This window comes from Ixodes scapularis, unplaced genomic scaffold (genome assembly GCF_016920785.2).
Source record: "Ixodes scapularis isolate PalLabHiFi unplaced genomic scaffold, ASM1692078v2 PGA_scaffold2__306_contigs__length_199485367, whole genome shotgun sequence".
NCBI lineage: Eukaryota > Metazoa > Arthropoda > Arachnida > Ixodida > Ixodidae > Ixodes > Ixodes scapularis.
This window is the reverse complement of record NW_024609857.1, coordinates 3,324,734-3,346,757: the sequence shown is the minus strand read 5'-3', so window position 1 is coordinate 3,346,757 and position 22,024 is coordinate 3,324,734. Positions and strand designations below refer to the sequence as shown.

Genomic DNA, 22,024 nt, shown 5'->3' with positions numbered 1-22,024 from the left:
AGTGGATTGCTGCACAATGGCGCAGCGCTTCCACCCCTGACATTGGCATACAAGAGATATGCCCACAGCAGTGATGTGATTGGCCTAAGCCGTTTTGGAGCACCTTTTAGAGCAGCCAAAACAGTGTTTTGGAGCAGCAAATGTGGCCCTTGGAGCAACCAAAACAGTGTTTCGGAGCAGCAAAAGTGGCTTTTGGAGCAGATATCCTTAGAAAAAAAAAATATATATATTCGTTCTAAGTGCTGTACAAACGAAGGAATTTGTGTTGTGTTGTGTTCTGATGTGACGTGTTGTGACGGAACTCGCTGCTCGTGCTTTTACTGCTGAGACATCCCATAAGTGCATAAAGTCCTGTAGGCAAACCAAGCAATTAAAAAAAAAAAAAAAAACTTGTTACCGTTTTACTGGTTCCCGACGTGCCAGATATTCGTCAAAAGTAAGCAAACGTCAAATGATGGGCTGCAAGCGTCCCGGCTGGTGCGTCTATCGTGCAATCATGTTCGCATGCACGTGAGGGCAACTTCTGCAGGCTTGCAGTTGCGCGTGCTTCATCGCGCAAGCGGAGACAACGGCTGTTCGATCAAAATCGAAACCATACCACTCTGCTCCGTCTCCAACTGATTCCCGAAATCGTATGCATAATTTAACTTTCGAGCGTACGACCAAAAACAGTCCAGCGGCGCGTGTTTGCCCAGCCGGCAAACAAAATACAAGCTAAACACACAAAAAAATAACCTGAGCGCATCGATGCAAGATACTACGAGTCAAAAAGTTCTTGGACCGCTTTTGGCCCTGTCACATTGAGGAAACATGGATGAAACATCAACAAAATATGTTTCTCAAGAGTCGGGAAACATGTTGGCTGTCGGCTTTGTTGCCTGAAAACCCTGTCACATTGAGGAAACAGCAACACAACATGGACGACAGCTTTTGGCAACGGAAACCTCGGCAACTTGTGTCGGACGACACGCGTGTTGCCCATTTCGGTGGCTGAGCGAATTTTTTTCCAGCAACACGGCAACATCTATATTTTTCAGTACAGATGCACTCTTGCGAGCCACTCGCTGGTCCATTTTGAACGCGGCTTCTTGCGCGGCGGCAGCTGATCGTCAGAAACATCTGAACCGATGGCACAAAGAAGCACCAAAGCAGAAGCTGCTGCTGTGGCCGGCGCGTATGCCATCCTGCAAGGGTCTAGCCCTGTAGCAGAACGCAACCGCCAAATCCAGAGAACACGAGATGGTTCGCACGGCTGATGAATCGACTACGGTAGAGCGATGGCGATCCAAAGTGGCAACGATTCAAGGGGCGAGCGGAGCCAGCAGATCTGAGCCTAGCCGTCTATACTTCGTTTCAGCTTCGGTCCAGACGCAGCCGATGCTACAAGCGCGAACATGTGGCCCAGAACAGTGCTTGCACTGCACGAGCGCGCCTGCTTGGAAGGGACGCTGAAAGCCCGGAGCTCGCGCTTGTAGCTTTGGCTGCGTCTGGACCGAAGCTGAAACGAAGTATAGCCGAGCCGAGCCGGCCGGGCAGACGAGGGCGACAGAGAGGCAGCGCGCAGGAGAGGAGGAAATTTGTGTTCTTCCGACACGCTTTCCCGGTGTGACAGGATGTTCCCCGAGTGTCGGAGAACAAGTTGGGAAACATGGTTTTCGGACGACAGCAACATGTTTCCGGACTGTTGCTGTTTCCGCAATAAGACAGGGTCCCCGAAAACATGTTTTCCTCGTGCTGAGGGACAAAGTTCTCCGACTGTTTCCGCAGTGTGACAAGACCATAAGTGCAACGACTGAACTCGAGACAAACAAGCGCGCTGTGCGGGTTCAGTGTGCAGACATTGCCTTCTTTGCTTTAGCTCACTTCCCTTCACCAACTTTCTATCTTGTCAGATTTTTCGCGTACCGGGGTCCCTCTCGAAAGAAAGCCCGCCGAGAGAAACCTAGGTAATCAATACTTCGTCAGAGCAGTCTCTGAGTTAAAGAGGGATTTTTGTAGTAACTTATGATTTAAACAAGAACAGGAATGTTGATGAACATGCAGCAGTACGTAGTTTCATTTTAGAAAGCGCCATATCTGTACCGACATGGGGACGGCAACACCCGACGTTGCGCGACCATGGTGCTGGAAGGCAGAAACCAAATATAGTTTTCCCGCAGCCGTTGCTTTCAGGAGCGAGTGTTTCAGCTCACAAAGTAACTCTCGCCTCGCAAAAATGTGGTTTCGTTTCACAGCATGACGGCATGGCTAGTACCCGGCACGCTAGCGTCGGAACGCCCGCACACACCCGCGTCTATCGTTGAATATATTTTTAAAAAAGACGCGGGACGAGACTCACGAGACGACGAGAGCGCGAATCGCGAGACGGCAGGAAAACTATGCAAGACCAGAGGGACAATTGACGCAGGGTACTTTGTGTCGGGCGGCCGCTTGCGCCGCATAACAGATGCATGCTCAGTTACGGTAGTCAGTTTAGTTTCGGTTTTGAAAGGCGACCGAAATTGTTTTTTTTGGCGCAGGCTTGGCGCAGATTACCCATATTTCGGCAAAACGTAGCAGGATGTAGCAGGGTTAGCCCATTGGCGCAGTTTGGCGCAGCAATCACATCACTGCCACAGTGTAAATAGATAACCAACATATTCCGGGTCACCCCAGGCTGTACAAATAAAAGAATCTTGGTCGAGACACTACAAGTTTATTGAATTGGTCCAAAAGTACACTCGATACATTCACCAAAATAATACAGTGATGATTGTTTAACGCGAACCATAATGTAAAATACTCGACTCGACAGTATAAAAATGCACCAGAGCTGGACACCGAGTTGCCCAAACTCGGTCTCCAGCCCTGGTGTTTGCCCAATGAGAAAAAAAAAAAAATAGTACCCGTAAAGCAATTAATCATTCTAATGGCCTAGCGGGTATTAACGATATTATTAAATTAAAGAGTAGGTAATTATATTTAAAAACATAAAATGTGCTTTTTTCTTAGAGCCCTCCCGGAGGACGCAGCGCTCTCACAGACATGCCGGAAGCAGGAACGTGGTGCGGGAGCGACCGATCCGGTTCGACACGAACACCGCTCCCGCTCCCCAGCCGGCTCGGCGGTCGAGGGCAGCGAGGCCCCAGAGGCGCCCGCTACTGCACTTTGCAGTCTTCAGGGTCCTCGCCGTGGGACTCTGAGGCAGCCGCCCGGCGTGCTCGCGTGGTCACGCCGCCCCTGGAGGGGAGCACTCGCGCCGGAGCCCTGGGGGGCACCACTGGGGACGCGCCGGCGGCCCTCTTGCCGGAGGTCCGCTGCAGTAGAAGAGGACACTCGGTCGGGCAACAGGCGGAAAGACAGACGTTTTACCTCAACACATCATGCAAAAGACAGTCTCCAGACATGTTTGAACATCTGTGAGACATGAACGCAGATAAATATTGCGTCTGCTGCGAACACCTTGTTGCTCGTACGATGACCGAAGCTTTACGATGAGCTGCATCCGACGCAAGCCCGGCTAATGCAGCGCCGTAAATGTGTCGCACTATCAGACGCATCGCTGCTCCCATTCTGAAGGCCACGTGACACTCGCGTGGCACTAGCTCATTTTCGGTGGCGTGTGCAGTCCTCTGCGGTTTGTCGTAAGGCGGAATGGAGGCAGGCCGTTTTCAACTGTCATGCTCCGCCCGAGTCTTATTTTTCTGCCGTACACACATTGCGGTTTGAATAGGTTGTATATGCCTGTGCAAGTTCAACCGACACTGTTTCACAATTGGATTCGGAAAACATTTTTAGGGAGTTTTCTCGATGGTGTTACACCAAATAATTTTATTGTATGCGTTTTGTAGCTTCTGTTTTTGTTTTTCTGTCTTATATAGCTTGGTTCTGTTGTGTAAATTATTGTATTAAGTTCTTCCCCTATGTATCACCCAAGAGGGCCAGTGGCATACACAGAAGTGGTGGGGGGCACCCGTTTTCTCCCTAAGTTTGGAGGCTGGGGTGGGGAGATTGAATGGGGCGCGATGCTTAGACAAAACAATCCAAACAAAAGGATGACGAAAGAACCAGCAGATGCTCCACTGGTTGGGCTAGCAAGCCCCAGAGTTCGCAACTCTGGGGCTGCCTCAGAGTTGCAAACAAGAACGACAACAATTAGGCATGTGCAATAAAACATAGAAAGAAATATATAGAATCCGCTGTAGGTTTCGTTTATAAGATACCGCTGACTTGTGGACGAGCACACATCGGCCAAACAGGAAGATGTGTGAACACGAGAATGAGAGAGCACAACTGGACCCTCCGATCGACTGCGGGGGGCCACCTTCCTCTACGCTGCACAGATTGCGAGTGTTGCCCCGACTTTGATAATTATGGTAACCATCATCAGAAGGGGAGGACCGATGTGTCAGCCAAGCATCGCTCAATTTACGTTGGAAGGAGACTGTTTTTCTTGACACGCGTCGATTGACAGTGACTGTGTGGTTTTGTTTGTTTTTTTGCCGCTGTTAGTATTTCGTGTTCTTTTCATTAAATGTTTCAGTTGAGGGTCAGCACTCATCTTATGTTCTTCTATTTACTCTGTGTTTTTGTCTTTTGTGCACTGTGTTACAATTAAAAAAAAAAGTTGTTTGCACAAGTTGGATTGCTGCTGCAAACACAGACTCGCAGAGCATTAGTTGTGCTCCGAGCAGCTGAGTATCAAATAAGCTATAAAGACATCTCGTCGCCTGAAGAGTCGTCTCAAAGTAGCCAGCACAGCCTCCAACGATTACACAGCCAAACAAAATTTAACCAAGAGAGTTGAGCAGAAACACAGAAAAGGCTAGGGCCAGCATGTTCGCAACGGACCTAAGAGATCGTGAGAAGGCACTGCCAAGACGCATCCGACGCGTGCAAGTGCACGAGACGCCATCTTCAAGCGCCATTCCGACTGGACACCAGATCTGGCAGTGCTCCCTGTTTTGAGCAAGTTGCCCCGTGTCTGCCCATAATCGGGATATGGCCTCCAAGATTCCGAAGCGCGCAAACACATCTCCGGCCGCCCCATTCGTGCGGAGAGGGCGTAATCGAAAAAAGAGAAGGAGGCGGCTCGTCCCCGCGGGGAGGCGCTCCCAACCCAGTCATCGACAGCATGGCGCGAGGCAGAAGAGTTCAAGAAAAAGTCTTGTTACGTCGAGTTACTGCAACTTATACTTACAAATTTTTGTGTGTTGTGGTAGAAAGGTGAACAGCTGCTCTGGGGATGTACATAGACAAGTTGTGATGCTTATTTAGTTATTTAATTTCAGATATTATACTCGACATGTTGCGGCTAGCGCTACAAGCGCGCCTTTTGGTATATTTGATTGCAATCTGTAACACGTATAAAACAAAAAAATCTCCGTACATAAAAAAAAAAATCGTATTTCCCTAAATAAAAATAATCATGCTGCAATATTTTTTCTTTTTTTTACCCTCGCATGTTGTTTGCCGTAACTTTTTGAGCCTCACGAGGTTTGATACTATATAGTAAAGTCCGTGTTGTCCTTCTTTTATTATTTTTAATATTTATAACGGAATTTTTGCGGGTCGTATTGCGGTGTTTGCTTCTACTAGAAGTATACCTCTCAGCCGGGGTCACACTGCTTATACATTATGCAAAAAACCATCAGCAGATATCAGTCACCACGATATCCGTGGTTCAAATGCCATGTGCCAAGTGTCTCCTTGAACTCCTTGCCTTGCGGCATTCGGAGCTCAGATTTTGGGGTGACTGTCTTTTGTATGATGTACGTACAAGCAGTGTGACACCGGCTTTGGGGAAAAACTTATGGCGGTGAGGTACAACCACCTCGCAATGATTTCGCCATTTTTTTTTATAAACTTTGTGATAATTGTAGGTACTGATTGAAAAGGTTGGGCATTAATTATCTTGTAAACGTCTAGTTTTTGGCACATGTAGCACAGAACACTGCGTATCCCATAATGCACTCTGTGATGTAACTTAATTGACATTCTGCGATCAAACACATGCGGAAAGGACGCAAAAACAAAAATGACAAGCAGAAGTAAACAAAACCACGTGTCACAGTTGGAAAGGAAGAGAAACATCGGAACGCGTTTGTACAAAAGACGGGCAAAGTTCTAAATTAGCCACTTTCGCTGCGCAGAACCGTAAAAAAAAAAAAAAAAAAGAAACAGCAATGTCGTTGTCTTTTGCGGTGGTCTGCGAGAAATTGTTATGTAAAAGTAACCCTCAGGGGAGCCTCTTCACCCCTATTGGGGATGCAAGCACTCGTGCGTAGATGGTTTGTATGATAACGGCGGCGCCGACGGGGACGAAAAGGAACGCCGCGCCACTAGTCCTCTGGAAGAGCATTCGCTGCACACATCGAACCATACAAAACATATACCCACACACACATGCTTCAGCATCTGTTTATCCCCCACTGTAGTTCCTCTCCCAACCCCCGAACACATATCCGAAGAACAAGCTGCCAAAAAAAAAAAGTAATGGCCGGTTTGGCCCTCTTTGGCTCCCCTTGTAGACTTGAATGCAAGGCCCGTACCCGGCCCGGGCCCTTCATGAATGTTGACGTGAAGCCCGAGCCCAGCCCGATTGCCGGGCCGGCCCGTGGCCCGCAGTCTGGCCCGTACTAGTAGAGATCTCCACCCGCGACGCTGACGGCTCGCCCTCCGTTATGACTGGGCAGACAGCGCAGCTTCGCGGCGAGCGACGGAGTTAGAGCAATTACACTCTTCTGCTGGGGAGCGAGACGAATGGGACGGCCGGAAAAGCCTTCGCGCGCGCGCTTTGGGATCTCTGAGGCCATGATCAGGAAACGTGAGCCACGAGAACAAAAATAATCTTACCGTGGTATCTCCACTTGCAGGAAGGTTGGCAGAGTCTGTGGGACAAGCGAAAGACCTCATTTTAGTATCACTCTGGGAAGAATGGTCGAGCGCAGCCACTGAGCAACAAAGCAGGCACCCCATTGCAAGAACAACACGGCTGCCAGTTGTGCCATAGCAGAATTCACAGTGCGCAATCTGATCCCGTGCAGAAGCGAGCTTCCAACCGCAAGCCCATGCACAGTGACTGCAAGATGCACTAGCTGGAACTGCGCCACAGCCAAAAGCCCATAACCCAATCCAGCAGACGAGCACAAAACCAGGTATAGGACGAAACTGGCTTCCCAATAGGCAAGTGCAGATGTGGCAAAACAGACAATGAAAACGTGCTTCAGAGAACAGGAAAAGAACTTGACCCCAAGGCACAATACTCCGCACAGGTGCCCTTCCTTTGCGTTGACGCCACAAAAGTAGCGCTTCTGGTAAAATGTGCGTCGCTGCCTGGGAGAGACACCTGCCCAGAACTTTGTGCTCCCATTAAAGTGTGCACGATCAGTCTCCCTCCAGATTTCCATATCATCGGCAGGAAGGCAAGACGCACAAGCACCAGAAACAAGCTCAAAGCAAAGCAGGCCAAGCAAACTGTTCCCCCTCCTTCCTTCCCCCCCCCCCCCAAAGCACCGCCCTTTCAGCACTCTCACGATGCAATCAAGCAGTCAAGGCACCAGTACAAGCAGACAAGGCAGACCGAACGAGCCATTGGAAGCGAAAAAGCAGTCGGGGCGTCTGCCATAATCCCACTCCCGAATTCTTAGGCTTACACAATTGTCGGACTAAAACTTAACGACTAATAAGGCAATGTATGAGACGACAATGCTGCCGCGTGGATGTTAGGATAGTTTTCAGGCCGAAATAAATCTGGCACCCCCAGTAACACCCGCATGGCCCGGTTGACGGCAATTGCTTTATGTATCGAGTGGATTGTCGGTGTCAATCACACTGCATTCCCGCTCTACTCTGCACGTACTAGTAACTTCCCAACACCCGGTTAAAATTTTCTAGGGACCCACGTTTTCGGATAAATTCAATAAAATCCAAATAGACACCCTAGTAAAATACTGCAGATTTCGATTTATCTGACAAACTCGCAATTTGAAGACTGCCAGTTGGGCGGTAGGCGAAAGCTCCCTTGTAGTCAAGCCAAACAATACCTAGACCTTAAAGGGGCCCTGCAATGACTTTTTTACTAATTTTTAATTTGCACCGAACCTGAGTGCACTCAATGTAGTAACTTAGTAAAACTTTTCCTTTCTCAAAATTCCCTTTATTTCAAAACTTATAGGCAAATTAAAATTACAAAAACAAGCAAAAAATAACCTCCCTCATGACATCCTTGGTTGCTTGAGAGTGGCCATGAACTAGAGGAGGGGTAGTGAGCTTATCGAGCGCTCACGGCTGCCGCACTCCGAGTTGACGGCGCAAGAGGGCGCCATTGAAGCGTGTTCTGGATAGGCTCTATGCACAGGCAGCCAGAGTGGCTCTCATTGCTTTTGCTGCGTGATTAAATACTAATTCGGCATGACACTTCATTGGCCACAAACGACAGCAAACACGGGGTAAAGATCAGTTCAGAATGGGAGCTACTTTGCACTGCCATACCGCGAAACGACCAAACCGCAAGAGAAAGCTTCTCGCCGAAGGCCTTCAGAACGCTCGGAGCCGGTCGGATCCTCCTGCCCAAACGACCGCAGCGCCGCCGCATACATCCGTGGCCTTTCCGTGTCAGCGCCTGATCCCACTACTCCTTTCTATTATGCGCCGCCTTTTCCACCGCTTGGTGGCGGGTGTGTCGACGGGTTATTCCTTGTTTCCGTACTTTATGAACCGGATTCGTTTCTTTTTTTATCTAAAATACTGAACAAACACTACTTTTATAAATAATTGAAACGGTTCGCGCCACTTATATTTTGTATTTCGACTAAAAAGAAGTTTTTAGCGGCTCTGACCTGTAGTAAGCCCAGGACCAAAGACGTCACATTTCGCGCGCTTTCGGTACCGCGGGTCGCCCTTGTCGGTGGAGGAGGTTTCCGCGTCGTCCGATTAAAATATGACGCACTGATATTTAGTTACTCTCTCCGTGCCTGCTGGCTTGCCCGAACCCCAAGAGACATGGAAACTGCAAAAAAGGTGGACGCTTAAATATGATTGCAGGGCCCCTTTAAAGTGATTGGGAGCGACGACATTATTGACTCAAAATATTGGCGGAAAACAAACAGCGCAAGGACAAGGACAGAGTAGAAGGCGGTAGACACACACAGCGCTACTCTGTCCTTGTCCTTGCGCTGTTTGTTTTCCGCTAATATGAATGACCAACTAGCCCAATCGTCAACACTACTGAACTTCAAAATATTGCCTCATATAAGTTATATAGGATAATTAAAAAGATGCCCTCTGTATCGCTGAGTGGCTCCAGTGTGATCAATTGTAAGCGTATGAACAAAAAGTAAGGGTGCAATGAGCTAGCTTATATTGAAAAAAAAACAACGAAAAACGCCGAAACTACGGTGAAGAAGGGTGACGGGACCAACACGAGGCCTTAACCGAGACTCGGCGTTTGTCCCGACCCTCTTTTTTTTCCCTAATCTCGAGGTTTTTTGTAATTACGCGAGCTTATTTCTGACAAATTAGTTTATATCAAAACGAGTCCCTCGTTACGTCATCTACGAAAAGGCCGTTTTACCGAACTTGCAGGCTACCGTTTTCCACCCAGCGACACTAATCGTCCAAAAGCTCAGAATTTCTCGTATGACGCACGAAAACTTCAGAGAGACGATTCCAAGACTGCAGTATTCGCCGAATGACTAAATGGAGTTCAAATCCTATAATAATAAGATTAATAATAGTAATGACGTTTATTTGACACCAAGCCGAGAATCTCGACTTGGTGTCAAGACCCCCCCACACCGCCCCTCGCCCCGGCAGACGCCCCGCCGGCAATCGCCCATGGGAGCCGACTGACCCCTCCCCAGAGGCGTCCCCGGGGCCTCCAGCTGCTGCCTCAACCTCCTGGTGCGGGGGCGCAGGCCGGCCTCCGGGCTCTTGCGCTTGGGCCCCACCTCATTCTCCTTGTCCCTGCCGGCCACGGGCGGGGACTCTGCTGGCGATGGTCGGCCGCCATCAGGGGACGTCACCCTCCAAGGGCGGCCGTGGCCCCGCAAGGCCACAAAAGAAGTGGCCGACAACAATTGTCGTGGTCCGGCAACAGTGTCGTCGCGCGAGCGACCGTACAGAGCGAGGACTCTTAAAGTTGGTTCACACACTTGTGCGAGTCTGACCGACTGCGACTGCAACGGCCTGCGGCGTTAAGCCTCTTATGGGTCAACAGCTGCGTCGGCTCCAACAAGACAAGGTAAAAACCGGTTTTGTTGGAACCGACACAGTTGCTGCCATAGCAACTTGTAAAAGGATTAACGTCGCGAGCCGTTGTAGTCTCACACTGTCGGACTCGCGCGAGTGTGTGGACCAGCCTTTAGAAACACGGGGTTTCCCCGCGTCTCGGCACGGATCTCCCGAATCCGCCCACACGACTTGTGCGCTGCCGGGGAAGTGAAGCGACGTAAGATCTGCAGAAGAAGCTTATCCTCCTGCACACACTCGTTACCTTTAGTAGTGCCTTGGATACGCGTGTGCCAAAGAGTAATCGGAGGAAGAGAGCTTGTGCTGGAGGGACAGCTCGGGCAATTGAACGAGAATCGATCCTAAAGGCAGACTGACCTTACCCTATCTGAACACAAACATCTTGTTTGATTTTCTTTCTTTTGGGAGCTTTTATTGCAGAAACATTGCTGCAACAAACTAACTTTCTCAAATGCCCCAATTTCTAGTGTGAGAACAATCTGAGCTTAGCTGCTCAAACTGTATGTACTAGCCATGCGTCGACGCGTGACTGAGTCACATTGCAGTGTTTCCTACAGCGCAGCTTTTCTTGCTAACAAGGTTGTTAGTATCAGAACTGCTACACTGTAAAGCCAAGGATTCAGAGACACTACAGTTTGAGAACCCCGATAGGGAGCTACGGTATGTGTCCGTCAGAGTGGCAGTTCTAGATCTGAGCGGCCCTCCCTGCAAGCCTTCAAGGTTCAAATGCTCCTACCCCAGCTCCATCTCCATTCAAGAAGGGATTCATAGTGTTCATGACATGCTCCAAAAACCGATGGGAGATTATGATTTAAAACTCTCTTAACAACTCCATTCACCAGAAAAAAAGAGTTTTCCTCAACATTCAACACCAATGTAAAAAAGAGAAAGCAAATGATTGCCCTGCCAACCAGCATCTGAAGTCCCCCAGGCATGTGCACACCATGTTTCATGAGCTACTCTTCTGCTGGGACCAGCCACAGTAAAAAGAGCCCAGCGAAGGCATGCCACAAGGCATTATGTAAAGGCAGAGTTCCTGACACACAAAGCCTGGTCCAAAGTTAAAATAGAAAATAAAAGTGTCTCGAGAAATTAGTTATTTTAGTTATTTTTTTTCTACTTAATGATCACATTTTACAGTTCAATTCATGCAAGATGACGATAGAATGCCATTCACCGACAACACCCGGCGCATCCTGCATCTGAGGCGTAGAAAAGTTTTGAGTATATGTAATATAGTTTCCGACACCTTATTCTGAACAAGGTTGCTTTTGCAACTAGAAATACACCCTCAAAAAACAGCTTGAAACGCAAGAAGCAGGCTCGCTATAAATTTGACACAAGGTAATTCATGGCTGTAACGGGTACTTGCTAGAGAGAACTGTCATCGTTGAAGAAGTAAAGTTTATAAGCTTATCACCCTGTCTGCCCAGTCTTTTCTAATTCTTGTAAATGGAACCTCAAAGTATTTCTTTAGTGACTAAATAATCTTTGTATAAGGTGCGAAACATTCTAGTTTAACTTTTCCTCAGACTCTGTGCTACCAAAGTAAGATCATCCGTTTGATCCGTGGCATGAGGAGGTAAATAGAGCGTCACACACATCATATTCTGCGAGGCAAGTTCAGTGATGAAGCTCAGAGTAATTTTGGAGCATCCGTCGGAGCAATCGAAAGTCTACGTATAAAGTCAAAATTTTGGGGGAGGGAAAATTAATTTGGACCACCATCTCACCATGTGCATCCAAAATCTCAGTTTTGAGGCAGCCCTTCTAAAAACGAGCAACCGTCAAATTTCGGGCACCTCCACCGGAATTCAATCCCGCCAATAGGAGATCCGTAGGCCAGTCTTCAAGGCACCGAGGCCGCTCGACACACGCGGAAAACAAACGGGACAAACTATTCGTTTAGCCGACAACTCCGCAACGAGCGGGCAAATGCGGCACCGTCCGTCGACCCTGCCGCCTCCGTGACGGTGCCTAAAACGTTTCTCCGACTGGTGCGTCGTCCTGAAAAGTGCTCCTTCGGCTTCTACCCGAGAACGTGTCGTACAGTAGCAGCAGCGGTGCCGAATGTGGCAAATGGCCCTTCTGCTGCAGGTCCCCCACTCTCCGGCTTTACAGTTCGCCAACACTTCGGCAGCCAGGAGTTTGGACAACGTGACAACGACGCTCGCGTTCCCTCACGCTCTTTTTCCACAAATTTTTCGCCACACCGCCAGGATAGTGACGTACGGCAGCACGACGCTCCGGCTTTCCGAAGTCTTTAGTTTGGGACCGATTTCGACGCGTGGGCGAGTCAAGACGTTAAACGCGCGCCAATCGGAGATGCGCTCGCGGTGCCGTAGTCGCCCAGCCGACGATTGAGAACCCCGGCGTGCTCACCTCCGGTCGGCCTGCCGTGCTGCTTGCCGCTCGTCGGCCCCTGTGCAGCCGGCTGCCTCCGGTTCCTGGTCGCCACTCCGGCCAGCGCCCGGGACGTATCCTCAGGCTCCTTCCCGCCCGGAGGGTTCACCCCCACCGCTGTCCTTGCTCGGACGCTGCAAGTGCACGCCCCCTCTTTGTTCCGCACGTCGATAGAAAGAAGGTTTGCAGACCTCCGCATACCGTATTTACTCGCATAATGAACACACTTTTTGCATTTATACACTTCGTGCAAATGTCATATTAGGTGCCAATATGACACGGCAAGGTACTGTGGCATGACTCCAGTGATGGAGGCGCACCCACGGCTGGTCGGGGGCGCGCCACGATAACCATGCTTTATAAATTGCAAACCTTTTTAGGGCGCCTCTTGCAGAAGGAAAAGCGCCCTACAAACCTCACTCAGCACGAAAAGCAACACGTTCTTAGGCAATATATATTGCTAGTATCCGGCGGGCATGCTCAGGTGTAATACGCGACTATGCGTATAAGAACTTGTATGAAGTCCAGCCCCCGAACGCCAAAGCCCGCTCGCATGGATCAAGTTTCGTTTACGGAGACAAGAACACGTAGGAAGTCCAACCGCGGACCCCCGAAGCTCGCTTGCAGGGATCAAATTTCGTTCACAGCCCGCTCGCACGGATTAAGTTTCCTTCACGGCGAGGCTACCAGACACTCTCAGCCTACAGCACAGCGTGCACCTCGCTGTGCCGCGGATTAAATAAACGCATTTACCCGGAGTATGTGAAATTAGGCCTAACCACTTTCACGATTTCACTGTCCAAAAGCGGACCGCAGACGACGTCTTGTTTGTTGACATCAACGCATCCGATAGGAGAAGAATGTCCGGGGCTCGGCAATTCCTCAAACCACGCTTCGTCAAGTGTGCACGTCAATTGTGCGTAACACTCGGTTTCACGGTTGATCACTTTTGTAACTACCGCAACTATGCACTTGCGGCCATTACGAGAGCAGCCTTGCTTGGCTTGCCTTGGCTTGACTGGGCCTGATCGCTTGGCGGCAAAAAAAAGCTGGCTTGGTGGCTTGCTAAGTTGGACACAATTCGAGACTCGCGGATCCGAAAATTGGAAGTGCGTTGATTACGGGAGGGAAAAAAAAGTCTAACTATTGATGCCCGTTGTGGGGGGTGTGTTTATTATGCGAGTGCGTTTATTATGCGAGTAAATACGGTAAACGCGCTGCTATCGCCCTTCGCAATGTCCGAAATGAGAGACTCTTGGGAGATGAGACGCGTGCTAAAAACAACATTGCCCCGGCGGAAAACTGAGGATTCGTTTCGACCGCCTGGAGATCTTTTGGCGTGCGACCGAAAGCTCGATTCCGCATCTCTGCAACGAGCCTCCGTCTAAATGAGGGCACCTCTGCCGGGTTTCGAACCAGCCGCCTGCTACATTAAATCAAAAAGGCCCCAAAGTATCGGCACCCACAGCTCATCTATATATAAGATGTGCAATCAGATGTCCTTATCTCTGTGCCCTCTTTTCCTGGCCCCAATGTACAACCAAAATCTGAATCAGAGAGAGTATGAAACTTCGTTCACTCATCTCAGTGCACAAAAGTGAGAGACATACGTGGATCGTCCCTCTTATTACAAATGTTGTAAAGCAGCTAGACCTAGTGAGAAACATAAGAAGACCTTCGACAAAAACTCAATAGTGCACCTCAAAAAGGAAAAAAATTGGTATCAATACGCACCTAACAAGAGGCAATAGGCAATACTGCTCCCATACATATTAAAGTGGTGACCCAGACACACAACATTTTTGGAACAATCGTGTCCTTGCAAATTTAGATCCCTTCAAAGTGTAGACGGCATTCAAAGTGTAGACAGTACTGCACAACAGAAAGCTGCAGCCCCAGAGCCGCCATTCATTCAGCAATTACAGCGCAATTTCTTTCAAATAATCTAAAAGAAAGTAACTATATAATCGAGCATGCTCGCAAATAAAGGAAGCAAATTTGATTTCTGCCTCAAAAGAAATGAGGCCAGCTTGTAGAGGGGGCAGGTCGACCCACCTTGCCGGTACGTCAGCAAACAAAGACCTTTTGGTGGCGCTCGTTGGCTGGCCAGGGGGAACCTGCCGCTGCCATGGCACCTTGGCAGCGCCGACAGCGGAGCTCGCAGGCGACTGGCGCACTGCCGACACCGTCAGGCACAGCCGGGCCTTGCTGGGGCTCTGGGACCGCAGGCTGAGGCGCGTCACCACGGGGGACGGCGCTGCCGCCGCCGGGGAGGGATGCGCCGTCTTGCGAGCGTCCCTGACCGGGGAAGTGGCACCCTCCTTGCCCTCCGAGCTGGGGGGCTCCGCTTTGCCACTGCAACACACAACGGGTCGGATGACTCATCAGTATTCGCCGCTCCTCCCTGACGTGTATTAGAGATTACAGGTACCGACTTTAGAGCACAGCAGAGCCGGTTGAACATCCTGCTGGCAAACATTCCAAATGCAATAAATGTCTTTTTTTTAAACATACCGAATGAGTGGTGTAGAAAAAAAGGGATTTTGACCCGAAATGATCCACCCCCTCTCCCCTTCAATCTTCACGTGCCTAACTCCCCAGCCAACCCACCACCCCCCCCCCCCCCCCCCCCCCCAAAAAAAAAAACAACAGATTTTTTATTACATTATTGCGTTGAACTGCAAGTTGCTGCGCTTCTCTTATATTCCCTTGGTAGGCACTGAGCTGGAGGTAGTTACGGAATTTTGCTAAGAACACAAAGAAAATCTGATCCCGAGAAATATGAGGGACACAGTACGAGACAGCGCTGCCAAAAAAAGATTCATCTTAGCCTCCTTTTACTTCAGCTCCCATTGTCACCAGGCAATCACAACAGCCCTTAACATGTCCTCAAATGTACCCACATTTCACACGACGCACCAATGCGGGGCTCTGACTTCGCACCACTGCGGAAGTGTAACAGTCGGCATGGCGCACGCATCACTCGACCCGAATCTATCTCCTGCGTACAAGCGGCGCCTGCACCCGACATGAGCAAACACAAACTCTTTTACAATAACCTCATAGGTCTATTCACCCTGAGATCGAACAGAGTCGCCACCGTGCGGCCGAAATTGGAAACACGCGGAAGTGGGGATCCCGCCGTGCGTCGTCTGCTACGGGCGCACGATCAGAATCATAGACCTGGACTATGCAAGCCCGTTTCCGGCTGAGCTGGATGTTTGAAGGTTTTGCTCTTGTCTCTTCCTACTAAAGGTTGTGTTGTATCAATTCACACGCATGGAAATCCAGCCGAGCGATAAATATTAAGTCGGATGCTTCCATAACCGAAGCGCTGTGGTTTGTAGCAGGGTATTGAACCAAACCCGAACCTTGAACGGAAAAAGACTGTTATTTTCGCGCGAACCTGAATTGAACCGAAACAAAATCTTTTTTTTTGCTCCGGAGCGAAACCGATATGTTTTCCGTTCGGTTTTTGGTTCATACGCGAAGTCAGGTTGAGTGAAAAAGGCGTGACGAAAAACACAGTAACCAAAATAGTCAACCGAAAAATTAAAAAAATATATATATTTTTGTGCAAATTGCGGGGGAGTTGAACCGGACCGAATAATTATTTTTTCGTTCCTGGGCACAACTGATAAATTATTTTTGTGGTGTTTCGTTCATATGGGAAGTCAAAAAGCAAGAAAAATAGGTAGCAGAAAGCTCTGCAACATTTTATGATCAGGTTTTCACATAGCAGTCATCTTCATAATTTATAAAGTTTGTCTCGAGACCTCAAACGAAATGAGCACAGTAAGACCAGGATTTCTGGTTTTATGTATTTCTTAAACAAATGCCCACATTCGTCCCAACCTTTTCTTGGGGACCAGAAATGGCTCACGAAAGAAAATTTATCACGAACATACCCAGTTTGGACGTCAGCAAAGTGACCAATTAATGAGCCTGTTTGGTGGCAAAACGGTGAGTTGGGCTGGTTGACTTTTTATCTCAAACTAAAAGCAAAGCGAAAAAAAACAAAAAAACAAGGACAACACGTCTAGTATTCTCTATACCTCTTTTTGTCTTTGTTTCTTTTGGCGTTCAGTCCGAGCTCTGTTTGGTTTTTCTTGTCTTCAATTTTGTAGAGTTGTGTGCAATTTACTTTAACCACCTTGATATCATTGTACAACTGATCAGATAAGAAAGCGATACAAAGGCCGATAGATATTTTAGGACCTGCAATAGTTGCCATATTGTGACGCGTCCAATCTGCTTTTAAAAGAACTCAGCGGATTTAATAATCTGTCCGAAATTAAAGTCTAGCACCGGGAAGGGGAAGGGGGATTCAATCAACAGTTAGAGCCACAGAAAATAGCAAAACAGTTTCGATCTCTGGTAGCAGAAACAACAAGGACCGAAACGTTTTCTCCTCAGAAACACAAACACATCAAGGCGCACAGCTCTGCCGAGCATTGCTAGACAAGGAGCCGTGGCTTTCAAGGGACGCTAACCTGTTGCCGTTTTTGGGAGGAGAGGAGGGAACGCCATCCAGAACTCTACGCATTGGCACAAGTAGCCCTGGGAGTGCCTGCGACCTAGGTCAGCATGGAGCGAGCCTTTTCTGCACTGAAGTTCATTCTATTGACTCGGAGGTACCGTCCTTCCCCGGATATGCATGACAACGTCCTGCTTCTTCGGTCAGCTGCCTCACATTAAACTGCGCTTTCACTCACGTCCCAAGGTGCCCCAGCACTAGCTCGTTCGTTCCACACAGTAATGTGAGCCTTTGCATTCTATATGTAACACTTTTATAAAATATCCATAGTTTATCTTCTGCTGTCAATTATTTTTGTAGCATACGAGTACGAACCGGTGCGATCCGGTTTGAACCTTTATTTTTTCACTCCAGAAATGAACCGGAGCTGAACCGTTTTCCCTGAACCGGAACGAAAAACATTTCGGTTCGACACCCTGGTTTGTAGAACCTTTGGTCCTACATATTTTTGTTATCTCGCACAATCCATAGCTTTCATAAAACGTTGAGTCTTGATCGGAGCTGGGGGTTCACAAACAAATTAAGCTGACTGATTGCCACCCTAGAATAATCAATCAATAAATTCGTTAACTGATTATTCTCCAGTCATATTACATGAAAGGTGTTAAAACCACATCTTTTTTTACTATTTTTGCTTTGTCACAAATGGCATATTGCAATCCCATTTTAAACTTCACGTTATGACGCCTGCAGAAATATGAACACCTGGGAAGCCTTTTAAAAAGGGAAGTCATTTTTAAGTTAATATTTAAACACTATAATCACCCTCGATGACAATCACGAGCATTCTGTAGTGGTTTACTGCGCAAGCGTGTGTCCTAAAGGAAATAAATATGTCAGAAATAATAGAGCAGGCATTTTTAACTTTTTCCCGGTTTTCTCCAGCGCAAGATTCCGATTAAACGGCAAGAAAAAGTATTGCAATTAAAGCATCACTCAAATAAACTGAAGTTTAATCGATGCATTGCCCATTCCCGACATGTGTTAGATGAGGGCGTAGGGTGATCGGAAAGTCTCGTGAGAGTCGTTATCCCTTATCGGTAAAAGAGTGTCACTGTGGCCGGTGCTGTCTGTCTCGTGGTGTTTGTCGTTTGTTGGAGTTGCAGTCTACTGTTTGAATGCAAGATTATTTAGCCTTTTCTGTTTTCCTTTCACTTTCTGGTCACGCGTATGTTCTGTAGAATTTTGCAGCGCAGCACAGTTAGGTATTATTCAGCCATAAATTTATATTATTAGCCTCTTGACATCCGTGGCCCTCACCGAGAAAAGTATCTATAAGCACACGTGCTACTGCGTTGCTCGGTTACACTTGTTTGTTCCACTCGCGGCAGATATATTAGAATAGTTTGTTTCACTTGTCCTGCCAACGAACAGTTCGTGGATCGTAACTAGAAGAGGCACTCTCTCCTCATCGCAATGTAGTAGAATTGTTCCAACTCCAAAAAACTTACCCACACCATGGTGCAATAAAGGGAAACTTTGGCTGCAGCAGAACTCCATAACACAGTAATTTCCAATACAGCACTAATTTCTCTTCATGCCAAATGTTTATATTACTGCAAAAGCTAAGAGTTACAACAAAAACAATGCATAGAACCTGCGATTTCACAGTCCACAGAACCAGTATTGTGTCATCCGGGTTGGAATTCATTGTTGTTGAATTCCCATGCCGGTGAATTGATACATTTAGTATTTCCAAAAGAAACAAATATTTAACATAAATAGTGCAGCTTGCCCAGAGACAGGCATCCGTCGTGGTGATCCATGCTTCCCAACGCCTGCCTAGAGTAGACGACGGATCCACACGAGCGATTATTTATATTTAGGCCGTACGCTGGGAACACGATTTTATCTTCAGTGAGGCACCGAACAGTGCCGCACCATTTACTGCTAAAATTGTTTTCCCAACGATACTATGCAACAAAATAAACGCAAACATCTACACTATCTCGCACGTGAACGTGGAGAGCCTACAGGGCGGCCATGCGTCTATCCCCTCTTTCATGATGATGATGATGGCGCAACAGTAGTGCCGCGCCACCTCTAGATCGATCTCGAGGCCAATTCTTATTCACTTTATTTACACGATACTACGGGCCTTTACGGACCGAGGCAGGAAAATGTGTGGCATCTGACAATGGTGACCTCGAAAAAAACACTTCACGCGACATCAACAAAGAAGAACAGGTGGAGCATTACCTATTATGAACCTAAAGAAAAGAAAATTGCAAAACACAGAACCATCACGTTTCTATAAGCCCGAGGCACTTGCAACGAGCAAAACCAAAGTCCGGGAACCCCGTGTGACTGCCCGCAAAGTCCGACTCACAGGTCCGAGATGCGCTGCTTGTAGACGCGCATGCGCGAGCGCAGCCAGGCCACGCTTTCCTTGGTGTGCTGCAGCTCCTTGACCAGGGCCGTCACGCGGCTCCATGCCTTCAGCTCGCTCTCCTTGCTCGAGGAGAGCTCCTGGCGCAGGCGCTCCAGCGCGGCCTCCCCCTGACCGGAACGAGGAGACGTTACGCGTCAGTTGAAGAACATCTTGGATCTTTGTGGCCCATTCGCTCAGAGGCACTCTCAACGCCATCGACCCGCCCTTGGGCAGAGGCGGCTGAACGTTCAACGCACATTGCCAGAGGCAGAAAATGATTCCATTGGGTTTTTTATAGTTAGTGTAAAGATTGCGCAAAAAGAGGGTAATTTGAAAACAGTCCTCCTCTGTTGCCCGTGGAGGCGTTGCTGCACCTGCTCGTGTACGGGCAACAGAGAGGAACCATTTTCAAATGCTGCTGCTCCGTGGAGCTTCTTAACTGATGTATCTAACAGGGGTGGAACTCATGAAATGTGCTTGGGAGCAGCCACGGGAGCAGCTAAAACAGCTGTTTTGGAGCAGGTTGGGAGCAGCTAAAACTACACTCTGGAGCAGGCTAGGAGCAGCTCAGATCAGTTTTCATTGCACTCCAGCTTGTGTCTTAGACAAGCACGGGAGCAATTTCAGTTGTGCTTAGCAGCCCAGATAAACATGAGTGGTTAGGGACCTAGGCAGATGGGATAACAGTGTAACAGATGCGAAAACTTGGAACTTTGTGAGCCTTGATATATTCTGAGTGGCTTTCAGCTGCTCAAAATGCAAACCAGCACCGCTTATCGCACAGTCCACACGTCCTCGACAGAGTGATTTTATGTGGGAACCACGTGACGTGCGTAAGCAACGGACGTGCAGTTGCGCGGAAGAACAGGGAAACAAATTTCGAGTTTCTCATATTGCGCAACTCAATATCGCAACAAAATTCGAGTTTATCCTATTGTGCGACTCAATATCGAAGCAGCAGACTACGATTAACGGAGTTATCGTATTCGAAGCGATAAGCAGGAGCAAGGTTAACGTATGCCGAGCAGATCTACCGCTCGCGTGAGAGCTGCTGGCCGGCAAGGTTTCGGATCGGACCGCGTTTCAGATCTATCAAATCACGATTTATCTTGCAGGAATGCGGTTCCAACTTCTAATGATGAAGTGCTCAAAGGAATCTTTTGCTCATTTGTTTTCAACTGACTGACGTCTGGATCCCGGGCTTCGGAGCCTCAGGCAATCTGACGCTTAACGACTCGACCTTACCTCGACCGACTTGTTTAACCGCTTATGGTTGAAGAATAACAATCCAGAGGCAGATGGTGTAGCGCTTGGAATCCGAACCCCAAGTTTTTTTCGCACACTTCCTACTCGGGATACACAGGGAGAATAAAGAGAAAAAAAGGATTGCAAGGCCGACCAAGCTAAACGCGATCATTGTTGCCAATCGAGTCGATAAAAACCGAAACCAAGACAAAATACAATTTTTTTGGCGCACGTTTTCCAATTTGGTGCATAATGGCGCGAGGTATTGACTGTGGCGCAGTTTCCGAAACATGGCGCAGGATGGCGCAGACAAATGCGTCTGGCGCAAAATGGCGCAAATGGTGCAGCCGTTCCACCCCTGATCTAAGAATGGTGGGCAAGACAATCACTCCGATACCCCTGCGATGCCACGGCCATCAGACGTACGGTTGGCCAAACTAGCACCAAGTCCAACAATGTGGGGGTAGAGGAGATAATGTCAAACGCCTAGTGCATTCTTTACCGGAATTAGTTTCATTTGTTTTTGACCCTGACTCAATTTTGAGTAATGAGGAAGGAGGCAATTGGAATACTATCGAGCCTCTCAATCACAACGTCAGTTATAACGAAATAGCAGCTATAGCAAAGTGATCACGATTTTCCATTCCTGTTTGCACTTTTTCAATGTTTTTGTGTTTGTTTTTTACGAAGGAAATTGAACGGTTCCCGTGGATATAGCAAAACAAATTTGATGATAATTTTTAAAAAAAATTGCAGAGCCCCTCCACTTTACGTGAAGATGAAGGACCAGCGAAGCTGTTATCTTTATGACCTCAAGAACGATGCCTAGAGGACAACATCCAGGACAACCTCGAAGACGACGCCTAGAGGACGACATCGAGAGGACGACGTCTAGAGGACAACATCTAGGACAACCTCGAGGACGATGCCTATGACGACCTCAAGCACGACGCCCAGAGGACGACATCTAGAACGACCTCAAGGACGACTTCTAGGACGATCTCTAGGACAACCTCAAAAACGACTTCTAGGACGTCTAGGACGACCTCAAGGACGACCTCGAGGACGAAGCCTAGAGGATGACGCCTAGGACGACCTCGAGGACGAAGCCTAGAGGATGACGCCTAGGACGACCTCTCAGACGACGCCTAGAGATGATAACAAGGAATTAGGACCTCACTATCTAATATTGCCAAGGAAGGCTGACTCACGCTGGTTGCCCTTTCTTTATTTTTGTT

General features: G+C 48.3%; 1 protein-coding gene across 3 annotated transcripts in view; it reads right to left on the bottom strand.

The window, feature by feature from the left end:
• Positions 1–2,678: 2,678 nt before the first annotated feature.
• The window catches only part of LOC8033216 (centrosome-associated protein CEP250), a 56,432-nt gene continuing 37,086 nt past the window's right edge, over positions 2,679–22,024 (bottom strand). For 2 of the 3 annotated variants that reach the window (XM_029992138.2, XM_029992139.2), the window contains exons 14-19: positions 19,500–19,669; positions 14,689–14,988; positions 12,613–12,767; positions 9,833–9,970; positions 6,835–6,869; positions 2,679–3,296 (exon numbers count right to left, since the gene is read on the bottom strand). In XM_029992138.2, the coding sequence (XP_029847998.2) occupies positions 3,138–3,296; positions 6,835–6,869; positions 9,833–9,970; positions 12,613–12,767; positions 14,689–14,988; positions 19,500–19,669 (957 nt within the window). In that variant the 3' untranslated portion in view covers positions 2,679–3,137. The remainder of the gene's footprint in view (positions 3,297–6,834; positions 6,870–9,832; positions 9,971–12,612; positions 12,768–14,688; positions 14,989–19,499; positions 19,670–22,024) is intronic. The other variant, XM_029992140.2, reaches the window with a different exon arrangement.